Genomic DNA, 21,645 nt, shown 5'->3' on the forward strand with positions numbered 1-21,645 from the left:
TTGACCTGGTGGGGTCAAATTGATTCTTTGCTCTGGCTAATTCTTCCTCCACCTTAAAAGCCCCTACACTGAGATCCCCCATGAGGTCAGGTCTCCTTGTAGCCACTTCAGCCCATGTTATTCCACCATATATTTGGGTAATTATCATCTGTCAAGTGGTACAATGGAGAGCACACTGGACCTGGAGTCAGGAAGATGAGTTAAAATCTGACTTCAGATATTTACTACTTGTGGTACCTTGGGCGAGTCACTTAACCTCCATTTGCTTTGGTTTCATCATCTGTAAAATGGGAATTATAGTAGCACCAATACCTTAGAGGATCAAATGGGATTAGATTTGTAAAGTACCTAGAACAGTGATTGACACACAGAAGATGCTCTACAAATGCTAGCTATTATTATTATTATTATTATTATCATTATTATTATTATTTTGTCACAATCATCTCCTTAATTAGATTATAAGTTCCTGGGAGGCAAGAACCTTAACTTATATATTTTCTGCAAATGTTCAATGTTACTTATCACACTACCATACACATAGTAAATAGATACTTAATAAAAACTGGTAGAATGAATTCAAGATTTACAATTTTGTTAGTATGCAAATTATTAATTTAAGAACAAATGAATTTTTAAATACTTCCATAAAACACATCAATAGGCCTTTTAAAAGAACCTGAAAAAATAAGATTTTGGAATTTTCAACAACAGGGTTCAGAAAAAAAAATCAGTATTTATCCACTTTCCAATATTATACTATGAAATGATAGCAGTTACATCAGCCTAATGGCAAAACCAATTATTTTTAAAGTTAATGTTGAAAATACAAAACTGGTGATGATCAGCATAAATTGCTTCCTTACCCAATTGTCATCTCTTGCAATATGTTGTTTAAACTGTCACAGTAATAATTCTTTACAGTTCCTTTAATCAATTTTTTTTGCTTAAGGGTCATGACATATTTATCATTTTAAAATTTTTCTTTTAAGTATAAAATTTTTCATGATATGGTAACTGGATGATTAAAGATTTAGAAAATTTTTTAATTTTATATATGACTTTAAATTAGGAACATTTTTCCAAGTACACAATGATTCCAAAAGGAGGATAACATATAAGTTTCCATCTGTACAGAGTCTTGCTCTGTTGGGGGAAAGTAGTCACTCACATTTTGTTTCATGAGTCAAGATATGAAAATGGAGAACTAAAGGTTAATTTAGAAAATGCTTATCTGTCCAGATGAAAAAGAAAATATATAGGAAAAAATGAAGAAATAAAACTTTAAAGATTTCCTGTGGTGAGAACCTTTATATTTCAACTTAATGTAGTTTAAAAAAAAAAACCCAAAATAAAACTTTAATTGATCTTGAAAGTTATCATCCTACTGCCAAAGAAAGATAAACAAGTTTGATGACTGATAAACAAGTTTCATGACATAGTTTTTACCTAAATTTCTTATACTCTTCAGGTTGTCGTTGCCATCTGCAGTTCTGTACATTTGTAATAATTTCAAGGTAATAATCTTCTGAATACCTAAAAGTGACAAATATCAAGAGAGTTGAGTATGAAAATCATATAAAATTGTTTTCCAGCACACAAGTACACAAGGACCATTACATTAAATAAATTGTACAATTTAATTCCAAACCTGCAGATAGAAGCAAATAACCTATAAAGTAATAATGATGCTTTTGGAGAGGTCTAGATGGTGTAGTGGATAGCCAATGGACTTGGAACTAGGAAGGCTCATCTATATGGGTTCAACTATAGAAACTATATCTGCTAATATACTTTTAAATCAACTTATGACATATCTGATAAACTTTCATCACATTTCCTTAGTCCTATATGTTTAAATCCAAAATGTGCTCTCAAGGAATAAAGTGTAAATTATGTTTAATGCACCTGGTACTATATAAATATTAGCTATTATTAATCTAATTCCACATGACTTTTTGGCCCCATAGACTTCTAATTATACCTAACATATATCCTGCAGCTCTTTTAAGTACACTCCGTTTTTAAAAATACTATCTTAGTTGATAACCCCACAACAACTCTAAGAGTTGAGCATTATTTCCATATTACAGAAGAGAAAACTGAGGATACAAGCTAGTGAGGGACTTGTTCCAAGTTACACAGCTGGTAGGTGGCTGAAGCTGGATTGAAAATGAGTTCTTTCTCACTCCAGAGCCAGTATTCTCTCCACTAGCTAGCTGCCTCTAGGACAGAATCACACTGGATGAGGAAACTGACACAGTGAGGTTCAAAACCTGCCCAGAATTACCAAGCTATTTAATGATGGGGCCAAGATTAGAATCTAAGGCTTCTGGTCCCTAGACCCATTCTGATAAACTGGAGGCAGCACTAATCTCCTTGGGAAGTTAGAGACAACGACATCACTTAATAAGTTAGCTTTTGTATAAATACTTTCACAGTGACAGTATTATAACTTTCCATTAGCATGCTTCTAAAACAGTACCATTTTTTCCTTTAAAACCCAGCTTGAAGGGGCAACTAGGTGGCACAGTGAATAGAGCACCAGCCTTGGAGCCAGGAGTACCTGGGTTCAAATCTGGTCTCAGACACTTAATAATTACCTAGCTGTGTGGCCTTGGGCAAGCCACTTAACCCCATTGCCTTGAAAAATCTAAAAAAAAAAAATTAACAAAAAAACCCAGCTTGAATCTTAAAGCAAATTTCATGTGTAGCCTCCAAATGACCATCCACTACCAACTAGAAACCCATTGTAGCTAGCTTTTAGTATTTAAGGCCAATCCTTGTGAAGCCGACAATTTGACTTATTTGCAATTCAGATAAAACAGTTTTTGAATATACTGACACAGAGAAAAAGGAAGCCATCTAGTCACCACACATTAGGGCAACCCAGCCCATCCTTCCTGAAGTGAGTCACTTTCCAGTGACTTTCACATCAAAGACAGCTCCAAGGAAGGAGATTAAAGAAAGGGCAAGAAATAACCCCACCCTGTCATTGTCATTTTCTGTTTAAAACAATTAGCAAATAGTTACAATTCAGAAATTATGACTAAATTGCACTGTTGATAAGTGTACAGTGAGGTTAGCTTCAAAACAAAGTAATATATGTGGAGAGAACATTGTTTATCCTGAAAGTATAAGTCTGTGTATACACATACACACATGTATGTGTATGCATGTGAATGTGTGTGTTTAATGAAGCATTGACTATAAAGTGAATTGCTGCAAACTGTATCCTATCTGTTCCATTTTATTCTGTCCCTTCAAGCTGTCAGTACTAGGGGTTCACATAAAATGTCAGTTTTGGAGTAGATGAGTATTACTTGTGATCCCTGAACTTAGCAGGCACAGTAAAAACTTAAAAATTGTTTTTCTTTCTATCGATTCTAAAGTCTCTTCTAGTACTTAGGTTCTTTGTTTACTCCTTTAAATGAGAACAGCTTATTTTCCTGAAAATTATTTACCATAATTTATTTATTTGGGATGATAAAGTATTATTGGGACTTGGCTTGGAGTCAGGAAAACTTGAGTTCAAATTTGGTTTCAGACTCTGTGTGACCCTAGGCAAGTCAAGTAATCTCTGCCTGCCTCAGTTTCCTTGTCTGTAAAAATGGAGAGTGATAACTTTCAGGATTGTGGTGAGAATTATATAAGATAATAATTGCAAAGGAAAGGGCCAGGTACATACTAAATATTACATAAATGCAAACTAGTGGGAGAAGAAGAGTAGGGGAGAAGAAAGAGGAATTTCCAAGTCAGTGGAAGACCACTAGCCATATTGATCTATTGGGTTCTGAGTGTAAGATCTGAAGCTCTATTCCAGCATGCCATACATTTGTTTGTTATGTTCAATTGTTTCAGTGTCCAATTCTTTGGGACCCCATTTGAGGTTTTCTTGGCAAAGATACTGTAGTGATTTGACATTTCTTTCACCAGCTCATTTTACTATTAAGAAAACTGAGGCAGATAGAGGTGAAATTACTTGCCCAGGATTCCACAGCTAGTGTTTAACTCTGGACTTGAACTCAGATCTATCTGACTCTAGGTTCAATGCTAAGTATTATTATTTTACTGTTGAGAAAACTGAGGCAGAGAGCAGTTAAGTGACCTGCCTAGAGTACTCTACACAGGGCAAATTCTCGCTAGTAAGCTAAATTCTAGAAATGAAGAGAACAAAAATAACTTTTCCCATTCAGTGAGCTTAATAACCATTTGTCAGGGTTATAGGATTCATGCTTGGAATGGGGGTCAGCTTAGTGTTCCAGTTCTGCAATTTTATGACACCTTATATGTATAAAGAATGCACTGTTGAGAATTAAGGTAGCATAGCCAAAAGGTACTGATCTGCAGTCAGAGGATCTGGGTTCAAATGCCACCTGTGTGGCAAGTCACCCTGGACCTCTCCAGGACTCAGTTTTATCATTTGTAAAATGAGGGAGAGTGGACTGTATGTCCCTTGCTGCTCTGAATCTGATCTGATGAGAGCTAACCAGAGAAAAGTATGAGGCTGAGATAGGGAACAGAATTAGGTTAAGTATGTGCAGTGTAACAGAACACTTCACATCAGTCTCATTTCTTAGCTGATAAAAGAATGGGGATAGACCATGCATCTCCCAGAGAGCATTAGAGATGGGGATCTGATACCTATAGTTTACATACACCACCCAACTACTCTATTTTTTTTAAGCCTAAGTCTGTCAGACATAATTTATTACTATGCAAACATTCCTGCTTAGAGAAAGTTCCAAATGGGCAAAGCCAACTGCTTTCCATTATACTGTGTATACCAAAGTTATCTGGGTACAGCATATTGAAACAGCTCCAGGGATTCAATCATCAAGATAGTGATACAGATTCTATTCCACAGTTCCAAGCAGAGCCAACAAAGTTTAATATTGCATTATCTGAGAAAGCTACACATTTAGATGGAGCACTAGAACATTAACCCTTTCATTGCATGGAAATTCACCACTGGATGAGATGCCTGGGGCAAATGTGACAAGGTACGATTGACGTGAAAAGATCCCATAAATGATGGAGCTGGAGCAGGGAGAGAGACATCAAAGGAGGTTTGCTGTCAGGAACTGTGGGAGGAACATGATGGGATGAGTTTGGGGATTGCATCAGAACACAAATGAGTTACATTCTGTTTTAATTAAATAAATATCATTAACTTTGTAAAAAACTGAGCTATTTCTAGCTTCAGAAGAGCTCAAAAGTTCTTTGCGGTTGTTTGTGTCTGCTATTTTTTTTTTGGTCTGACCATGTGCTTTTATCACCTAAGGAAGCTCTGAGTGAAGAAATCCCCTCTCTACTAAACAAGTATGCCTCTGGATTATAAGCTTTGTAAATGCAGGAGTGTCTTTTACCTCTGTTTGTTTCTCCAGGACAGTGTCTGGCACATAGCAGACAATTAATGAATGTTTATTAATCGATTGATATGATCTGAATCTTAAGCCTAGTGGGGCTGTCTGGGATCAGGGTCCCACAGTCAATATGTGATGGAGGCATGGCTTAAGGCCAGCTACATCTTCTCACTGCATTGCCATGGTTGTGGATGATACAGCCTCACCTTGGTCCCCTATCAACATGATGAAATCTATCAAACTGACCCTGACCCAATTGAACTGATATCATAGTCACAGACACTAACATTAGGGAGGTTTGATGAAAACAACACTGACATCAACTTTCATCTCCCAATTAAAATTTAAAAATAAATTCCTCTGAAAACCAATAAAAATGATATACTGCTAAGATGGAAAAACTGAAATAATACCAAGGAGGTGCCTGCTGGACTAGAAATAAGTCTAGAATTTTGGGCATATTTCTGAATATCTAAATGGGACCTAAATGATAACTGTATTCTTCCAGGAAGATGACTACAGATTATTGATCTTAGACTATGCATTTTCAGCTATAGGACTCTCTTGGTTGTAAGGAGTCTAACAAATAACAGAGATGACATTATGACCTCTTCCAAACAGGAAGCAGGTTGGTCGAAAGTCATCTATGGTCATAAAGATCCAGGAGATGACAAGATGCTGCTGAGTATCAGGTGAACAGTTGTCTGGATAGCTATGTTCTCAACAGCTCACCCAACAAGAAAAGTAATTACCATTGGGAGCAATACTAATTCACAGATATCTAGCATGTTTTAAAAAAGTTTTTTCTCATAATAGCCCTATTGGAGGAATTATTAACAGGTGAAACATCTGAGTTTTAGAAAAGTCATCACAAAGTAGTTATTATATATAACGTACATGGCAGAACTAGGTCTCATATTAGGGTCTTTTGACTTCAAGTCATGTACCCTGAATATTTCAAAGGCTTTTAATATCAAAACTATTTATGGGAATGAGGATATAAAAGTCACCTATGACAATAATGTCATCCTCCCTCAAAAGGAATATGGAGATTCCTTAATTAATTTCTACTGTTGCTCTCCCAGCTGTTCTTTTGGGAACTGTTGTACAACATAATGCTGCATCAGCAAATACTTTTTAAAGCAGTCTAATTAAAATGTATCAAGAAATAGGATGGGCAGTTAGGTGGCGTAGTGGATAAAGCACTGGCCCTGGAGTCAGGAGTAAGCTGGGTTCAAATCCGGTCTCAGACACTTAATAATTACCTAGCTGTGTGGCCTTGGGCAAGCCACTTAACCCCGTTTGCCTTGCAAAAAAAAAAAAAAACCTGAAAAAAAAAGAAATAGGAAAAGTGGGTTGTATTTTAAGACTGGGAGGCTTTTGAAAAGTTTCATGTCCTCAAAAATCATGTCATTCTTTTTTATTAGGTTTGTGGTCTGTGAATCATATTCTCATGAAAGTGAAGGGAATAGCAAATGAGTGGTAAATAAACTCTAACTTTATCAAGTTTAAGCTTAACACAAAGAAAAGGGAGAAATTGAGAAGATTTCAAAATTTTTGTAAAGGAAAGCAAGGAAAAGATGTTTTACAAAAATGTAGTTTGGGTGTGTCAAGTGAAAAGGAAGCCAAAAGCTGAGACTCTTCAGAAAACTGAATTCATCAAGAATAATTTCTTCAAGAAGACTCTCAGAAGATAGTGAATGTCACAGGCACCAAATGATATCATAGAAAATGTAATCGACTGTGATATAACAGAAAGGAAGTGAACACTTTTAATGAGATGTCTGTATACAATCAGACTACTGACTGGTTAGAGGAAGAGGTCAAAGCAGATATCAATTTATAAAGCTAAAGGAATAAAAACTCAAGACAGCAATGGGTCTAATTGCTATAGCTCTAACCTTGACTTGTTTAGAGATATAGATACAAAGGCAGAACTGATCTGGAGAGCTTTCTAATTAACAAAATGTTTCTGAGGAGGAAGATGGAAGACCATGAAAAGGGCTCTCTTATAAAACCAGGGGAAGAAAATTTAAGAATAAAATGAACCTGCAGAGAACTCTGTATGATATTCAGTTATGCCAAAAATCGCCCCAAGAGTATTTGCATGTTCTGGCCAGGAAAGATTTGATGGGGTTTGAATCTTGATCAGTTGTTTTAGTAACTTTTTAGGACCACATTTGGAATTTTCCTGGAAAAGATACTGGAGTGTCTGTCATTTCCTTTTCTAGTTCATTTAACAAAGGCAAACTGGGTTAAATGATCTGCCCAGGGTCAACACACAGTAAATATCTGAGGCTGGATTTGAACTCAGGTCTTTTTAACTCTTGGATCAATGCTCTACCCACTGTACCACCTAGATTACTGATTTAGTGGGTACCATATTGAATAGGTACATGATGTTAATAGAATACTTCTTGCCCATTACCTAGGCTTGGGAAACTATGGATGAAGGGTAGCTGTTGAGTTTCAAAACAAATGGAGGCTAAAATACAATGCAAAATAATAAAAAAAGACAAACTATGTGAAAAAGTCTAGAATTTGGAAAGAGCCAAAATAATGAAGTGGTGTTAGAGAAAGAAATAGAAATAATACCAAAAATTCACAAGGATAAGCAAGAAAAAAGCTCTGGAGTTTAAAGTGCAAGAATTCAATGCTAAATGAGAGATGAGAAATTGTGTTATACAAAGAACACAAAATTGTTTTTTACACTGAAAAACTTCACGAGGACACTGAAGTTATGTCATCAACTATTTGGCTCCTCGTACTGATATCATCAGTACCCTACGCAAAATTTATAAGGCAACATATTATAGGTCAGAATGAAATGGAAGGACCACAAACAGATATAAAACAGAACAGATCTGCTGGAATTTCTAGACTGATATGATAGTGAAATTATCACATTTGAACTTTTACACATTAGTATTGAAGATATGAGATTAGTCTTAAGAAGATGAATTTGGAAAGAGCACCAGAACCAAATTCATGTAGAATAAATTGATGAGGCAGAAACTGTACCATTGTGGTCACTGGCCTTCAGTAATCAATTTTCAAGATAATTCTAAGAGAATATCCTTTTTACCAAGATTAAAAAAAGGAAACTGTGTAGACATTAACAATTAATGAGCCATAAACCTGCTTTCTCATTTCTATAAAATCTTTATGGGAATGAACTATATTAAGACTATCTAATCATGAAAATATAAGAAGAGAACAAGTAGACTTTGGCTAATGATTTTTAATAGAGATCACACAACTAACTGAGAATTGTGGATGATATAAAATTCTGTTACAGTTATTCTTAAACTATTGTATTTAATATTTTATTTTGAAAATGGCTCCAGAGAATAAAATGCTTTTTAACAAAACCCTTCTGAAGCATGGTGTATTCATAATGTAAGATTCTGTGACATGCAACTGTGGATTTGATTTTGTTCAATGATCTAAAATTTTTTCTCAAGGTTAAGTGATGTATAAAACAGTGAAACATTTTATCCAAGATATTTGCCAAGCTCATGGGGACATCCTTCATAGGAAATATTTCCTATTATGGTAGTTCTTCAAATATTCTATATATTATTAAATTACATAGCACTAATTGCATCATCTTAGAATATTTAAAAGTCCCTTCAGTAAAATCCATAATTCAAAAGAGATCAATTTAACTATCCACACTGCAAGAAGAAAGTGAATGAAAGATAATGATATTCAGATTTAACTTGAAAACATAGCACCAAACATCCTTCTGAATCAGTCTGTCTATCTATCCTATCTTTGTCATCTCTCATCTCTGTTTCTCTTTTTCTGTTTATCTCTGATGTCTATCATTCTATCATCAAACTCTTTTTTCTCTATCTTTAATATCCATCATCTATCTCTATTCTACATATCTGTGAACTTGCCTATGTATACATATATGCAAAAGTGGAAATGATAGATAGGTCTCAATAAAGATAGAGACCGTGGACAGGCACTGCACAGAGAGACCCTGGGCTGGGCTAAGAGGTGATCAGGAGGAAGAGATAAAATTGTGTTCAATTTGGAAAATTGTCCAGTGTTTTCAGTGATCAAAAGTATTCTGAGCAAGAGTATTATAAAAAGAAAAATAAAAGAAAGAAAAGAGTGTAGAAAATATTTTATAAGCATAGAAGAGAGGGAAAGTTAGAAGGAAATATAAGCAAGACAGCTTTAAAAGTTACATATTGTATATGATAGATCACATTGCTTGCTTTCTCAATAGGTGGGTAGTGATTAGAGGGAGGGAGAGAATTTGGAATGCAATGTTTTTTAAAAAGAAAGTTAAAATAAAATATAATTATAAAAGGAGTAGCTAAGTGGCACAATGGTTAGACTGCCAGGCTCAGAGTCAGGAAGGCTCCTCTTGCTAACTTCAAATCTGGCCTCAGATACTTACCCTGGGCAAGTCCCTTAATTCCATTTGTCTCACATTCCTCATCTGTAAAAATGAGCTGGAGAAAGAAATGGCAAATCACTCTAGTATCTTTGCCAAAAAAAAAAAGAGTCAAGAAGAGTTAGACATGACTAAAAAAATGACTGAATAACAATAACTATAAAAAAGTAAATTATGTGTTAAATTTATTACATATGTAAATGAAAAGTAAGTTGCATGTAGTAGACATCTATGATTCTATGTACAGTCTTATTTTGTTCATCTTCAGATGACAATCCTAATTTTAATTAGGAGTTGTTAACTTCAGAATAAAAATATAACTATTTAAAAATGAAAGCTCGATGGTCCTGGAGCTACACTAATACCCCTTGAGACAGAAAAAGTACCTAAGAAAGGTTTCTACTACATTGGATAGCTCTTCTATGGAGCAGATAAAAAATTACATGGATGAGAAGCCCACAAGAGGAGAATTATATAGACATTCTCATTGCTATCAGTGCAGGCACAGTCCATATTGGTGAGATCATGAATCCAAAAGAATAGATTCTTATATTAATGACGGGGTTTTTCTTTTTCTTAGTGTTGTCAACTGTTAAGGAACAACTACAAATAATGATTCAACGGAAAGATAACAAAGTATTATCACATGATGAAGCCTTAGATCAAATGGTATAATTCTAGGAAATAAGATATCAGGCATCACTTTATTCCATTTCCACCATGAGACAGTTCTGGTTAAGTGATGCTCCATTTTCGTCTTCAGCAGTCGTGATGATATAGAAGACTGCTAATAATCTCATCCCTGACATGCTGCCATCTGCCCAGCTGATCCCTCTAGGGTGGAGGGATAAGCCCCATTGACCTAAAAGGTAAGGAATTGGAAATGTGCCCTGACCATGCTTCCTATACTTAATATACTTTTTAGCCATCTACACCAGACATCTGCTCTGCCCCACTCTTTCTATCTATTCCTGCCCCCCACCTTATATTCTCCTACTCTTGTTTGGGGAATAGCAATCAAATCAATATAACAGCATTTCTGTAGTGTTTTACAATTTTCAAAGCACTTTACAAATATTATCTTGTTTCATTCTTACCATAATTTTGGGAGGGAGGTACTGTTCTTATTCCCATTTTACAGATGAGGAAACTGAGACAAAAAGGGATTATAAGTAGCCTGGCATTATTACTAGAAAGGGTCAATTGCTATAAGATTCCACCCACCATCCTAAAGACTCCTAAGTCTACCTTGACCACCACTTCCTTATCCATGTTATCAGCTACTATTGCAATGTAAAATCCTTGAAAGCAGGGTATGTCTCATTTTTCTGTTTGATTCTCCAGTGCCTAGCCTATCAATTAGTCAAGCTATGGACAGGACATAGAGGAAACAATTTATACAATGAAGATACCAGAATTAAAAAAGGGTGGGGAAGGCTTCTTACAGAAAGTGAGATTTTAGCTAGGCATTAAAGTCAGTGAGGTCAAAACAGAGGAGGGAGAGCATTCCAGACATGGAGGGCAGGCAGGTGCTTGTGGACTAGCCAATCGACTCATGTCTCTGGATCAAAGAATACTTTATAAAGGAATAAGATGAATGAAGACTAGAAAGGGAGGAGGAGGTGAGATTAGGAAAAGGTTTTAGAGGCTATATAGTAGGGGCTTAAAAATGTTTTCTCATTTATTCATATAGTATAATAAGACTTGGAAGTTTTCTTAAGTCTATGGATAACCAGTTACTAAAAAGTAATTACTGTTTTTGTCTTTCAAGAACTGATCCCACCTATGGACAGTTTCCAGACTAGTTCATATCCTTCTCCTTGGAGAGCAGACCTTAACAAATCAAATCCTTCATTTTCTAGGATGGCCATTTTAAAAACAAAGGTACCCATGAGTCTTCATATCTTCTTAGCTAAAAAAACAAAACAAAAAACAAACAAAAAAAACTACAGTTGCCGATAAAGACATTAGATTTTTTCATCACTTCCATTATAACTTCTGGAGTTAATGAAAGCTCTAGTCCCATGACCAGCTAGGAGAATATACTTATATTATTCACCAAAAAGAAATTCAGTTCTTTGATCTGTAAAATGATGGCCCAACATTTCTTCTAGTTCAGACCTAGCATAGATCAAGATATTTAAATTATTGCTCAGCAGAGTTTGGGTTGTTTTTACTGCATATAAAATAAAGGGGAAAAAAAGTAATTTGCATCATGATCCTACAATAGCTTCTCTGATTCATCCTGAGTTTTTCAGAGCATAAACCAGACTAGTCAGGCTGCCTGGAGAACTTTACCATGGTCATGAGAGTATTATGTGGTTGCCACAAAAAGAGCTAACTTTTTGTTTTAGGTTTTTGCTAGGCAATGTGGTTAACTGGCTTTCCCAAAGTCACACAGCTAGGTAATTATTAAGTGTCTGAGACCGGATTTGAACTCAGGTATACTCCTGACTCCAGGGCCGGTGCTCTATCTACTGCACCACCTAGCCTCTCCAAGAGCTAACTTTTTAACTTCAATTTTTCTGACTTAATTATCAGTTATAGTGAGTGAAATGGAAAGCTGCGTAATGAACCAAATTGGGGGAATTTTTCAAATGAAGTCATACTAAAGTTGCTATGAAAAAATCATGAAAACTGGTAACTAGTCTTAGGATTATAGTAGTTTCATTGAGAAACACTTTATCCTTAAAAGTTGGACCCAGAAGGCAGCTGGCAGCTCTTATTGAAGAAGAGATTAAAGGGGAAAAAGGCACATGTGCTCCACTAGGGTCTAAAGAGGTACTCCAGGAGACAAACCTGAGCTAGCTATTAATGTGTACCAGAGCAGTACTACACAGGACCAAAAAAAGTCTTCCTTGTTGACAATGACAATTGAGGAATGCTCACTTTGTCTGTAGGCTGTCAAGTGGTAGACAAGCTTTCTAACTTTACTTTTTTTTTGTGGAAGTTTCAACCCCTATAAATTATGCTTCCTCTTTCAAATAGAATTTCAGGCTAAGTTGCATTCTTCTGGGTTCTGATAAATTGTGAAGAACATTTAAAGACTTTCTTCAGTCTATACTGTATTCAAGCAGGCATGCTGCTTCTTTTCTGATGCAATTCAGTTTAATTCTACCATTCCTTCTTTTTTTATTTTTTTTTGGGGGGTTGCAAGGCAAATGGGGTTAAGTGACTTGCCCAAGGCCACACAGCTAGGTAATTATTCAGTGTCTGAGGCCGGATTTGAACTCAGGTACTCCTGACTCCAGGGCTGGTGCTTTATCCGCTACGCCACCTAGCCGCCCCAGAAAGCTCTTTCAAAAGTAGAATTGACCAATTGGAAAAGGAGTTGCAAAAGGTTAATGAAGAAAACTCCTCCCCCCAAAAAAAGAATGGAGTCTACAGAAACTAATGACTCCATGAGATAGCAAGAGTCCATTAAACAAAACCAAAAAATAGAAAAAATAAAAGAAAATGTAAAATATCTCATCAACAAAACCACTGACCTCGAGAATAGATTGAGAAGTGGCAACATGAAAATTATAGGACTTCCTGAGAACATTGAAGAGAAAAAAAGCCTGGACTTAATATTACAGGATCTAGTGATGGAAAACTGCCCTGATATCACGGAATCAGAGGGCAAAGTAGTTACTGAAAGAGTACATCGATCCCCACCAGAAAAAGATCCTAAAATGAAAACACCAAGGAATGTTGTGGCCAAACTCCAGAACTATCAGATAAAAGAGAAAATCCTGCAAGCAGCCAGAAAGAAACAATTTAAATATCAAGGAGCCACAGTAACGATCACACAGGACCTGACTGCATCAACATTAAGGGATCAAAGGGCCTGGAACAAGATATTTCGAAGAGCAAAGGAGCTTGGAATGCAGCCAAGAATTTACTTTCCCGCAAAGGTGAGTCTTCTCTTCCAGGGAAAAAGATGGACATTTAATGAAATGGAAGAATTCCAAAAATTTCTGATGAAGACCAGAGCTAAACAGAAAATTTGGACATCAAACAGGAGGTTCAAGAGACACATGAAAAGGTTAAAAAAAAAGGGTGGGTGGTAAAAGGAAAAAAATGCAATCCAGTAAGTTGAAACTGGCTATATCCCAGCATGGGGAAAAAGGATTCTCATAAATCTTGAGAATTGTAACTCTAACAGAGAGAATATACCTAGGCAGAAATGATGGACATTCATGAAGTATCCATGAGACTGCTATCTAAAGAGATGTAACTGGCTTTAACCCCACTTGGGAGAAAGACTCTAATAACTCTCAGGAATTTTGACTCTATTCGATAGAATATACTGAACTAGAAGGGACAGACACTCAGAATTTTCTGACTTAGAATGATCTAAAAAAACACTACCTCCTTAAAAAGGAGGACAAGAAAGAGATGGGAGGAGGGAGGGGAATGAATGGGGCAAATTTCATTACACTAAGAGGTACAAAAAACCTATGGTAATAGAGGGGAAGAAGGGAGCAAATGAGAAACACCTGAATCTTCTTCTCATCAGACTTGGCTTAAAGTCAACCTATACATACTCAGTTAACTTATAAAACATCTAACCTTTCAAGTATTAAAAGGGGAAAGGGGGGGAGAAAGGGAAGGGGAGTGGGGGAAAAAGTGGAAATAACAAAAGGAAGGGAAGGGAAAAGGGGAAAAGGAAAAGGGGAAAGAAAGGGGAGGGGGTGATATAGGAGGGTAAACACACTGAAGGGGGTGGTATTCAGAAACAAAATACTGGGGAATATGGATAAAGGGGGGAAAGGGGGAAAAATAAAAACAAAGGGAAGATAGCACGGAGGGCAATAAAGAATTAGTAATCATAACTTTGAATGTGAATGGGATGAACTCTCCCTTAAAACGTAAGCAAATAGCAGAGTCGATTAAAAATCAGAATCCTACAATATGCTGCTTAAAAGAAACTCATTTGAAGCAGAGAGATACATATAGAGTAATGGTAAAAGGTTGGGGCAAAATATCTTTTGCTTCAGCTGAAGTTAAAAAAAAGCAGGGGTAGCAATCCTTATCTTAAACAAAGCAGCAGCAAAAATAGATAGCATAGGGCGCGGCTAGGTGGCATAGTGCATAAAGCACCGGCCCTGGAGTCAGGAGTACCTGGGTTCAAATCCGGTCTGAAGACACTTAATAATTACCTAGCTGTGTGGCCTTGGCCAAGCCACTTAACCCTGTTTGCCTTGCAAAAACCTAAAAAGAAAAATAGATAGCGTTAAAAGAGACAAGGAAACTTTATCCTCCTAAAAGGTACCATAGAGAATACAGTCATTTCAATACTGAATATATATGCACCCAGTGGGACAGTACCCAAATTCTTAGAGGAGAATCTGAAAGAACTACAGGAAGACAAAGAAAGCAAAACTCTACTAGTGGGAGACCTCAATCTCCCGCTCTCAGATCTAGACAAATCCAATCATAAAATAAACAAGAAAGAAGTTAAGATTGTTAGAAAAATTATATATGGTAGACTTATGGAGGAAACTGAATGGGGATAGAAAGGAATATACCTTTTTCTCTGCAGTACATGGAACTTATACAAAATTGACCATGTACTAGGACATAAAAACCTAATGATCAACTGCAGAAAGGCAGAAATAGTGAATACATCTTTCTCAGATGACAATGCAATAAAAGTCATATGCAATACTGGGCCAAGGAGATATAGACCCAGAACAAATTGGAAACTGAATAATCTCATTTTAAAAAATGACTGGACCAAAAAACAAATTATAGAAAGAACTAACCATTTTATCCTAGATAATGATAATAATGAAACAACATACCAAAACCCAAGGAATTCATTCAAAGCAACTCTCAGGGGATATATTATAGCTCTAAATGCTTACATGAATAAATTAGAGAAAGGAAATCAATGAACTAAACACACAACTAAAAAAATTAGAGAAAGAACAAATCAAAAATCCCCAGTTAAATACCAAATTAGAAATTCTAAAAACTAAAGGAGAAATTAATAAAATTGAAAGCAAAAAAACTATTGAATTAATAAATAAAACCAAAAGTTGGTATTATGAAAAAACCAATAAAATTGATAAACCTCTGGTCAATTTGATTTAAAAAAAGAAAGAAGAAAACCAAATTGCTAGTATCATAAATGAAAAAGGTGAACTCACCACCAATGAGGAGGAAATTAAAGTAATAATTCGAAATTATTTTGCCCAACTCTATGCCAATAAATTTGATAATCTAAGTGAAATGGATGAATATTTACAAAATTATAAGTTGCCTAGGTTAAATGAAGACGAGATTAAATGCCTAAACATCCCTATCTCGGAAAAAGAAATTCAACAAGCCATCATTGAACTCCCTAAAAAAAAATCTCCAGGGCCTGATGGATTCACAAGTGAATTCTACCAAACATTTAAGGAACAATTGGTTACAATTCTATATAAACTCTCTGGAAAAATAGGGAAAGATGGAACTCTGCCTAACTCTTTCTATGAAACCAATATGGTGCTGTTACCTAAACCAGGAAGAGTTAAAACAGAGAAAGAAAATTATAGAACCTATTTCCCTGATGAATATAGATGCAAAAATCTTAAATAAAATCTTAGCAAAACGATTACAACAAGTTATCACCAGGATAATACATTATGATCAAGTAGGATTTATTCCAGGAATGCAGGGTTGGTTCAATATTAGGAAAACTGTCAGTATGTATACTCAATTATATCAACAACAAATCTATCAGAAATCATATGATCATATCAATAGATGCTGAAAAAGCTTTTGACAAAATACAGAATCCATTCCTATTAAAAACACTAGGGAGCATAGGAATAAATGGACTGTTCCTTAAAATAATTAGCAGTATCTATTTGAAACCATCAACAAGCATTATATTCAATGGGGAGAGGCTAGAGGCATTCCCAATAAGATCAGGGGTGAAACAAGGGTGCCCATTATCACCACTACTATTCAATATTGTATTAGAAATGTTAGCATCAGCAATTAGAGAAGAAAAAGAAATTGAAGCAATTAGAATTGGGAAGGAAGAGACAAAACTCTCACTCTTTGCAGATGACATGATGGTCTACCTAGAGAATCCCAAGAAATCATCCAAAAAAACTACTGGAAACAATTAGCAATTTTAGCAAAGTTTCAGGATATAAAATAAACTCTCATAAATCCTCAACTTTTTCTATATATGTCTAGAAAAATACAGCAGGAAGAGCTAGAAAGAGAAATCCCATTCAAAGTAACCTCAGACAATATAAAATACTTGGGAGTCTATTTGCCAAGACAGACTCAGAATCTTTTTGAAAACAATTATAAAACACTTCTCACACAAATTAAATCAGATTTAAATAACTGGGCAAATATCAACTGCTCATGGATAGGTAGAGCTAATATAATAAAAATGACAATTCTACCAAAACTAAACTATCTGTTTAGTGTCATACCAATAAAAATTCCAAAAAAAATTACTTTAATGAGCTTGAAATTGTTAAGTAAATTCATACGGAGAAATAAAAAGTCAAGAATTGCCAAGGAGCTTAATGAAAAAAAGTGCAAAAGAAGGTGGCTTAGCCCTACGTGATCTAAAATTATATTATAAAGCATCAGTCATCAAAACTGTTTGGTATTGGCTAAGAAATAGAGTGGTGGACCAGTGGAATAGACTAGGTGTAAAAGCAGGAGATGATTATAGTAATCTGCTGTTGGATAAACCCAAGGAGTCCAGCCATTGGGATAAAAACTCCCTCTTTCATAAAAACTGCTGGGATAATTGGAAGTTAGTATGGAAGAAACTTAGATTAGACCAACACCTAACACCCTTTACCAAGATAAGATCCAAATGGTTACAGGACTTAGACATAAAAAAACAATACTATAAGCAAATTGGAAGATCAAGGACTAGTTTACCTGTCAGATCTATGGAAAGGGGAGCAGTTTATGACTAAGGAAGAGTTGGAAAACATCACCAAAAACCAATTAGATGATTTAGATTACATTAAATTAAAAAGCTTTTGCACAGATAAAACCACTGTAACCAAGATCAAAAGAAATGTAGTAAATTGGTAAACAATCTTTACAACTAATGATTCTGACAAAGGACTCATTTCTAAAATATACAGAGAACTGAGTCATTATTTTTAAAATAAAAAGCCATTCCCCACTTGACAAATGGTCAAAGGATATGCAAACACAATTTACAGATGAGGAGATCAAAGCAATTCATAGCCATATGAAAAAATGTTCTAAATCATTAATTATTAGAGAAATGCAAATTAAAGCTTCTCTGAGGTACCACCTTACACCTCTCAGATTGGCCAATATGACCAGAAAGGATAATGATCATTGTTGGAAGGGCTGTGGGAAATCTGGGATACTATTACACTGTTGGTGGAGCTGTGAACTCATCCAACCCTTCTGGAGAGCTATTTGGAACTATGCCCAAAGGGCAACAAAAATGTGCATACCCTTTGACCCAGTAATACCACTACTGGGTCTATATCCTGAAGAGATGAAGAAGGGTAAAAACATTACTTGTACAAGAATATTTAGCAGCCCTGTTTGTGGTGGCAAAGAATTGCAAATCAAGTAAATGTCCTTCAATTAGGGAATGGCTTAGCAAACTGTAGTATATATGTATGTCATGGAACACTGTTGTTCTATTAGAAACCAGGAGGGACTGGATTTCAGGGAAGCCTGGAGGGATTTGCATGAACTGATGCTGAGTGAGATGAGCAGAACCAGAAAAACACTATATACCCTAACAGCAACATGGGAGCGATGATCAACTTTGAAGGACTCACTCATTTCATCAGTGCACCAATCGGGAACAATTTTAGGCTGTCTGCAAAGGAGAGTGCCATCTGTATCCAGATAAGGAGCTGTAGAGTTTGAACAAAGTACAAGGACTATTCCCTTTAATTTAGAAAAAAACAGATATCTTATTGTCTGATCTTGTTACCTCTTAGAATTCTTGTCTCTTCTCTAAGGATATGATTTCTCTCTCATTACACCCAATTTGGATCAAGGTACAACATGGAAACAAAGTAAAGACTGACAGATTGCTTTCTGTGGGAGCATCATGGGGGGAGGGAAGTAAGATTGGGGGGGGAATTGTAAAACTCAAATAATATATTTAATAAAAATTAATTTAAAAAAAGAAGATGAACAGGAAAGTTCACAACCTGATGGGGAAGCACAATATGCAAAAAAAGTATGAAAGTGAAAACCAGAATCTTCAGCCTGGAGGGATCAGGGAAGGAGTTATGTGCCAGGCTGGGTCTTGTTTCAGGAGGTGGAAGAGAGACTAAACATCACTGATGAGAAGAACCAGAATCTTTACAGTGGCATCCTTAAGAAGACATCATCTTTTATTAGGCACTCATAGGTAACAGAGACTGTCCTAAACATTGGAGATACAAAGGAAAAGGGGGAAGCACAGTTCCTGCTTTCAAGAAACATTCTAATGAGAGAGAATGGTACTACAGAAAAAGCAATGACTGTGGAGTAAGAAGACCTGGGTTCAAATCCTGTCTCTGATATTTAATATCCTGTTTGACCTTGGTCAAGTCACCTTCAGGTAAGATGAAGGGACTAGACTAAGATTCCTAAAATCTCTTCTAGCTCTAGATCAGAGATCCTCAAACACAAATAGGAACATATAGGTCATATGCAAAATAGATGGAAGGTTACCACCTGGATCTATCCCTAACAGGAAAAGACAAGGAAGATTTTCTGTTTGGATCATTATACTCAATAGAACAATTTACAGAAGCTTGCTACAAAATTGGCACATGTTTGCCAGATTCATGTCCTAAACTACTTAGAAGTACAATCTCATCCCATAAATTTGTGCACTTCCATAAATAGTGACCACAGATGGAAAAAAAGGAATATGCTTTCTCCCAACTACATCTGAAGTTTATCATTTACACAGGAGGTGCATGATCAATATTTGCTGAATTGGCCTGGCTTATCAAGTCTTTGGGTTGTGCAGGTGTGGACATGTGGTATTGACTTTAAAAAGGAAGACAGTTTCTAATCTTCGTATCTTAACCGCTACAAGATATGCTGCGACTGGAGAAGTTGTTGTGCTCCTTCCCTTCCACCATCATAGGTTACCATAGCAATGAGGGGCACCGAAAGAGCTTCAGTCACTGGCATGGGCAAGAGGGTCAATCTTATTAAACATGCAAACAGTGGGAGTGAAGGAGATACAAAAAGTACATCTTCCTGAGACCCAAATTCTTCTGTGTAAATTGAAAAAAGAGAAAAGAGACAATAGGCCAAGGTAGAAAAAGAGAGAGAGATGAGAGAAAAGCTGCCAAATGGAAGAAAAAAGAACTTATTACTAGAAGGTCAGTCCTTCTGTGCCATCTGCCTGGAGAGAAGTTAATTCATTTGTCTGGAACAATGAGAGTCAAAGTGGCCAGCTCAAGTATTCAATGTAACATTAATAGAAGGGAGAAAAGAATTACAGCTTTGAAAGTTGGAAAAGAATAAAAATAACAGAGAAAATTACTTTATATTACTTTTCACTTAATAAGTAGAAAAGGTTGGTTAAGAATGACACTGTTGGTGTTCAGTCATTTTTCAGTCAGTCATATCTGACTCTTTGTGATCCCACTTGGGATTTTCTTGATAAAGACAGTGGAGTGGTTTGCTGTTTTCTTCTCTAGATTATTTTACAAATGAAGAAACTGAGGCAGACAGGGTTAAGTGACTTGCTCAGGGTCACACAGCTAGATGAGTGTACCACCAAGCTGTGCAGGAATAATACTGAGAAGAGGAAAGGTGAGTTAGGAAAAATACCGAAAAACTACAGACATCCAAGAATAGATGTAATATTTAATAGTAGAACAATCATAACAGGTTCATAAAGTTTATAATAATGAGTTTGATGAAATACAATAACCCTGTGAATTAGATAATATAAAATATTATTGACTTCATTTTTACATAGGAGGAAACTGATGCTCACAGAAGCTAGGTCAATTGTTAGCAACCACACAGTTAATAAATCATGGAACCAGGACATGCTTTTCTGCTAATGCTAATTCTATAATTCCAGCACTGAATGAAACATGAAAATGCTTTAGTATTAAACAAATTATTACCATTAAAATTATATTAAACTAAAATTATTTTTAAACAATTAAAAATAATGTCACCACTATTCTGGATGTCAGAGGTAGGATGAATAGTGCCTTCAGTACTTGAGAAATACCCAAACAGAGAATATAGATTACTGGGTTTGGGGGAGTAGTGGATAGAGGGATGGGTTTGGCATCGGAAAGACGTGTCTTCCTAAGTTCAAACATTTGGCTCAGACATTTACCTTGTTTTCCTCAGTTTCCTCATCTGAACTTTGGAAGAGCAGTTTGAGAGAGGCACCCAAAAGGGTAAGTGTGGACTCTGGAATGGTGGACAAGGGATCTTCCTTGCACCCTAGATCTCAGAGTGGGAAAGTTAGTCCCCACTCTGACCTGATTCACAGGGCCTGGAACTCTAGAGACAACCTCAGATGAACTCCCCAGTGAGATAGTGCTAACCTAATTCATTTATTCCTACGTATCCTTAGACTGTTCTAATCTGGCCCTTCCCTGATTTCTGTTTCCTGCTAGCTCTGGCCAACTAATTGCACAGCTTTTGGGGATAAGACAGAGTTTGGAGAGAGGCAGCTAAGCCAGCATTGATGAGCAGTGTAGCTTACCTTTGGGGAATTCAGAAGCCTTTGTAGAAGGCTTCCTGACCATAATGGCCTGGACCCTGACCATGACCCCTCACTGAGTACTAGGGGACTTGGTCTGGCAGCCTGGGAGGGAGGGGTCTCTCTGGGCACCAGGCTGTGCTAGAGTCTACTGTGCCATACAACATGGGGTCCAT

General features: G+C 36.1%; 1 protein-coding gene across 3 annotated transcripts in view; it reads right to left on the bottom strand.

The window, feature by feature from the left end:
* The window catches only part of ST8SIA6 (ST8 alpha-N-acetyl-neuraminide alpha-2,8-sialyltransferase 6), a 114,882-nt gene that overhangs the window by 50,738 nt on the left and 42,499 nt on the right, over positions 1-21,645 (bottom strand). For 2 of the 3 annotated variants that reach the window (XM_074192935.1, XM_074192938.1), the window contains one exon: positions 1,450-1,536. The exons of the other annotated variant lie outside the window; for it this stretch is intronic. In XM_074192935.1, coding sequence (XP_074049036.1) covers positions 1,450-1,536 — 87 coding nt within the window. The remainder of the gene's footprint in view (positions 1-1,449; positions 1,537-21,645) is intronic. 3 annotated transcript variants of the gene reach the window in all.

The sequence above is a fragment of the Macrotis lagotis genome, chromosome 7 (assembly GCF_037893015.1).
Source record: "Macrotis lagotis isolate mMagLag1 chromosome 7, bilby.v1.9.chrom.fasta, whole genome shotgun sequence".
NCBI classification, from domain to species: domain Eukaryota; kingdom Metazoa; phylum Chordata; class Mammalia; order Peramelemorphia; family Peramelidae; genus Macrotis; species Macrotis lagotis.